Source organism: Etheostoma spectabile, chromosome 2 (genome assembly GCF_008692095.1).
Source record: "Etheostoma spectabile isolate EspeVRDwgs_2016 chromosome 2, UIUC_Espe_1.0, whole genome shotgun sequence".
NCBI lineage: Eukaryota > Metazoa > Chordata > Actinopteri > Perciformes > Percidae > Etheostoma > Etheostoma spectabile.
Window position 1 is genome coordinate 26,844,002 of NC_045734.1, and position 5,408 is coordinate 26,849,409.

Sequence of the window (5,408 nt, forward strand, 5' to 3'; positions counted from 1 at the left end):
GGGGGGGGGCACATTATGGACAAGGAGAGGTGGAGAGTGAAGAGAAACGGAGATGATGAGTTCGAGGATATGATGATAGGCAGAGGGTATGGGCGAGAGGGCCAAGAGATTTAGTATGGGAAAGGAGATGATAATGCAATAAGACCAAAGCAATAAGTAGAGGGAGACGGGGGTGGGAGGAGCAGGAGAGGGGTGTGTGTTTTTAAGGGTGAATAAAAATACGAGGGGGAGAGGTCACCTTCAGCTGGGTTAATGGAATGACTGCCATTTCATTTAAATCACTCAGAGAAGCCTGAACAACAGAATAATTAGGTGACTCCCAACTGGAGACAGAAAGAGAGCGAAGAAGAACAAAGGGAGACAGAGAGCTCTGCCTCCTCTTCTAATGATGTGCTGGGAAACAATGCAGCTAATTCTCCATTTTCCATTCTCCAACGCTAACCACAATGAATGTATTTCCCCGTCACCTACACACAGGCCCTCATTACTGGGCCATTAGCTTGGCTGTCCAGTGTCCACCATGGACAGATGGCTCCATGTGTGTCTCTATGCCAGCTAGTCTACACTAATGGCTGTCTCTGTCCGCCTGTATATCCCGCATGGAATGAACTTGTGCTCAACTACATAATTGCACCAAACTGACCCTGGTATGATGGTCTGACTGTCTTTCTGTCTGTGCGTCTCACCCAGCGCAGCAAGCCTCTGCAGCTCCTCTTCATTGTCAGTGCCGTGTGGTCGGCCGATCTGTAGAACCTGGTTCTGGCCGTCGCTGCTGGACTTGCACAACAGTGCCCGGTTGGTACCTGGAGTCCCAGACAAACACATGAGAATGGATGACTGGTCAAATTAGTCCATGCTGTCAACTAATCATTTGGTATTTAAGGTAAGTCAACATTTACACATGGTAAAACACATTCTGGATTTTTTTCCTTTTTTTTTATTAAATACAATTCCTTCACATTTTTTACAAGGCATGTTAAAAAGTTGAATGAGTTACTAGTTTTTGTTGACGCGACACCAGAGAGGATCCTATTTAAATCTATTATCATTTTTGAGGATGAGACATTTTCCCACACATTAATGACGCAGAGACAAAGATGCACTGACGTTGCTCTGCAGTGACTCAGAGGCCCAAACCTCCACCAATAAATCAGCGTTGATACTGGTGGGCACTGAGACAGATCAGATTAGATTAGGTACAGATCAATAATGAATTCACTTTTATATTAACGTATTTAGATCACCGGGCAGGATCATGATGATCAAAAAACCCACCTCCACCCCAATTTAGGTTCCGTAAATGTCCTAAGCTGTGTGTGCTGCTCGTCTCATCTGCAGACAAGGCCATCCAATTAGCCACATTATACTGAAATTGCAGACACGGGCCCCATGTGTCTCTCTCTGTCCTCTCTGTCGGGCCCTGGGCTACAGAGCCACTGTGGCCCTGTGTGTTAATCAGCCGGTGCTGACTCGACGCTTAGCTTCTGTAGTGTTCCAAACTGATCTATTTGTCACAAAACACTCTGCTTCTCTTGGTAAGCCTGGTGATAATCTTTGTGTTCATATGTGCAAAGTTGCAATAGCTACACATGTAAAAACAATAATCATCAATGGCTGCTGTATGTCCATATACCCTTGCCCCATCCCCCACTCCCAGCATATCAAGTTATGGGTCATACAACCTTAACTGTCAAATGTATTTCCCATCATCACACAGCTGGAAGAGCTTTTTAGAGAACACTTACTCTTATGTTTAAACTTCCCTGGGATTCATGTTCTGACAACTTTCAACTCTTGACCCTCACACAACGGGCCAGTGGGGGGGACAGTACTCCATTCTACATGCAACTAATTACTATCCCCCCATTTTCTGCTCTGTGCCACGTCCTTGAGGACAAAAGAAATTGAAATCCCAGAGAGAGGGTGAGGGGCTCTTTTTCTCTTTTTCTTTGCCTGCTACAGAATCTAGGATGTTAGCAAAAAGAGGGAAACCATCTACGTAAGGGATTTTCACTCATAACCAGAGATACTTTGAATTAATACAGCAGTACAATAACATTCATACCCTTGATTAATGATTTAATCAAGCCCAATTGCATGAAACTAGCCCCATATCCAGCAGCTGGAATCTGGTACTTTCTGATTAACTTTGATGATTCATGAAGAGAAACACTTCTAAGGAATAACTGTGGCTCCTCAAGGTTGGTGTGCGTGTGCGTGTGCGTGTATCTGTCTGTTTCCCACAGTTTCACTTGAATGTCCTCACAGTTAAGGATCTGAAACGGTCTGCAGGTTTGTGTAATAAAAATATCATCATCATGACGAATGCCCCTTTTCTGTTCTCTAGCGTAGGGTGTCAGGTGGGAATCTATACACACATTTACAGGATACACATACAGTGCTGCTCATAAGTTTATGAACTCATGCTAAAGTTGACTAAAAAGAAGAATTAAAAAAATCATCTTTTAAAAAATGCCTTAATTAAAAAAATTAATTGGAAAAAGCCAACCTTTAAGGACACCAATTTTCTTTGTGAATGAATAATGTAGGCAATGCAAATCAAACCGGCTATTAACTGAAATAAAACCATGCCAATCTCTAGGTTTGGTGAAGGGTATGTGATAAGGTGGGGCTGTTTTAATTCCAAAGGCCAAGGGAACTTTTTCAAGATGCATATTATCCTGGATCCAGGAATTAACTGGCCTTTAATAATAAATCTGCCTTCCTCTATGGGAAGTTAACATAGGGGTGTATATACTCTTGCCTCCTGTATTTTAAGGAAGAACATTTATTTATCTACAATACATTGTTCACTTAAAAAGAAAGTTGGTGTCCTTAAAGGTTGGATTTTCCGAATTGTTTTAATTAAGACGTTAGAATTAATTTCTAAAAAGATTATTTTTTTATTTCTCTTTTTATTCAACTTTAGCATGGGTTCATAAACCTATGAGCAGCACTGTACACACAGAACACACTATCATGCAAGCTGTGGGAACAACTTCTGGTTCTCTGTAGAAATAAACTTTGTAGAAATAACTGCACAGTACGTAAAGCACATGTTTGCTGATGGAGCATTTCATCTCGTCTGTCTGACCAACTGACTTTGGTTTGCAAACCATGGTAAATTCATCAAAAATAAATTGCGTGTAAGCAGTACCAGTTTCATTTGTGGTTGAACATGGCGATCCTTCCCTGTTAAACAGTAGGTTGTCCTGGATACAAAATATGAAACTACCCAAGATCTTGTCAACTATTTTACATTTAATTTAAGGGGAACTTCAATGTAATATTTAGAAATTGTCTCGTTGCTGTCAGTTTTAAACTGTGATCTATTTACTTGTCTTAGACGTGTCGTGCGTACATGCTAATAAAAAAACGGAACTACTGTCTTCTTGGTAGAGAAGAAAAAGAGCATGAGACAGACTACAGTTTCTCACTGCAGTATAATTTTGTGTGTGTGAGTCTGTAGTCACTGTTGCGTGAATCTGTGTGATATTGGAGTTATCTTTATATATTTATATATAAATAAATGAAACATGTATTAACACAGATCACATGTGACATGTTAAGTGCTCAATCCAAAAGTGGCTTTAGGGCTTTACTCTGATTTATTGGTCCAGACATGACGCTGCTGTGTGTGAACGCATGTCAAAGTTGGACTTACCCCCCTCTCTCTCTCTCTCTCTCTCTCTCTATACAGTATATGTATATATATTAGGCCTTTATGCGATAGGCTAGCCGAGAAGTCTTGAAAGTGAAGAGAAGGAGAAGGGCATGCAACAAAGGGCCGCAGGTCGGAATCGAACCGGCGACCGCTGCATGAACGACTGAGCCTCTGTACATGAGGCACACGCTCAACCAGGTGAGCAACCCAGGCGCCCTGATATCTGACTTATATTTGATTTAATCAGAAAAAAAGAGGTGGAAACAGAGACTGATACCTCCAGAACACCTTTATCTGCCGAGTGTCATAAATATTTAGTTATGTCATAGTAGTAGTAGAATGTCACTGCAAAGAAATGATCAGCTCTCTCTCATTTGCTGATTTTTTTTCAACTCGTTCCTAGCCTCGTCTGACTCACAAGTTGTGTTCGCGGCAGTGTCTGTATTTGTCTAGTCCAGGGGTCATCAACATGTTTTAATCCAAGGGCCCTGTAACTAAAACAGAGACAAAGCAGGGACCCCCTACTACGTAATGTATATTGTATAAAATTAAGTTACATATTAAACTGGGCCTACAATAATGTGTAGGGCGGCCTAAGGCTTTTATATATACTCTTTTTGCATAGAATACTAAGGTACTGAAATAGCCTGATAATTGTTGGCATGTTTTTATAAATTATTTTTTAATGTTACACATACATGTGGCACAGTGAATCCTCAGGATGAACTGGATCTGTGGATGCCTACCTTAGTACCTTACTTACTGCATAAGTCAGTAAGCAGTGGGGATTTATATTTGATAAAAATATGTTGGAATCATGTTAAGACTTTTTAATTCTTGAAAAAAACTATCAAATATTAGCAATAATTCAGAGGTCCCCCTTCATTGACTCTGAGGACCCCCTTGGGCCCCGGACGCCCTGTTGAAGATCCCTGGTCTAGTCAGCACTGGTCAGGTGTGGAAACTCCACCCCTAAACGTGCTGAACCTTTGGAAAGTACTACTCCCACAGCAGGGACTCTCTTTTTCCGCCTCAAATTACCTGAACTAAATTTGTCTCTGCTTCCTCTGGTTGAAATTAAGGTTGAGTTCCTCAAAAGACTCGTGGTCTCTTGGGAAAGTTCCTGATGAGAGTAGCTTATATGAATTCATAAAATTCCAAGTCAATCTGCTTTCAGTTCAATTAATTACCACCCAAGAAATCCAAATAAAGGCAGTATCTGACTGTTTTTTTTTTAAAAGAGTGATAAGAAATGAACCAAAACCTTTGTAAGTCTGACATCTACTGGTGTAAAATAGATTCTCAGGCTATTGGCTGGGGCCAACCATATTTTCCAGCACTACTCCAAAGGTGAAAAAAACAAGGTAAAACTAAATCACCGTGCTTGTGTCACTTTTGTTTTTAAATAATTGCTTGTAACAGTTAACATTAACATTTCAGTAAAGGTACTGCCAAAGTCAGACTTTAGGTATCAAAACAACACTAGCCTGTGTAACGTGTGTGTGTGTGTGTGTCCCTACCAACATTGGCGATATACAGCTTGTTGTTGAGGATCAGTGCCACCACGGCTGTAGCTCCTCCTGACACCTCTCGCTCCAGCTCCTTCAGGCGCTCCTGCACCTTCTGACTCTGAGGAGAAAGCTGGTGGAATGACACATTCTGACCAGCCGGGAGGAAGACAGACAAGGAAGGGGGAGTAGTGAGGAAGACCAGTAAACAAAATGCAGTGAGTGGGAGGAGGGAA

General features: G+C 41.4%; 1 protein-coding gene across 7 annotated transcripts in view; it reads right to left on the reverse strand.

The window, feature by feature from the left end:
* Positions 1–5,408, reverse strand: part of tab1 (TGF-beta activated kinase 1/MAP3K7 binding protein 1) — a 16,500-nt gene that overhangs the window by 6,266 nt on the left and 4,826 nt on the right. For 5 of the 7 annotated variants that reach the window (XM_032533997.1, XM_032534014.1, XM_032534004.1 and 2 more), the window contains 2 exons: positions 5,185–5,323; positions 687–803 (listed from right to left, as the gene is read on the reverse strand). In XM_032533997.1, the coding sequence (XP_032389888.1) occupies positions 687–803; positions 5,185–5,323 (256 nt within the window). The remainder of the gene's footprint in view (positions 1–686; positions 804–5,184; positions 5,324–5,408) is intronic. The other 2 variants (XM_032533979.1, XM_032534023.1) reach the window with 1 other exon arrangement.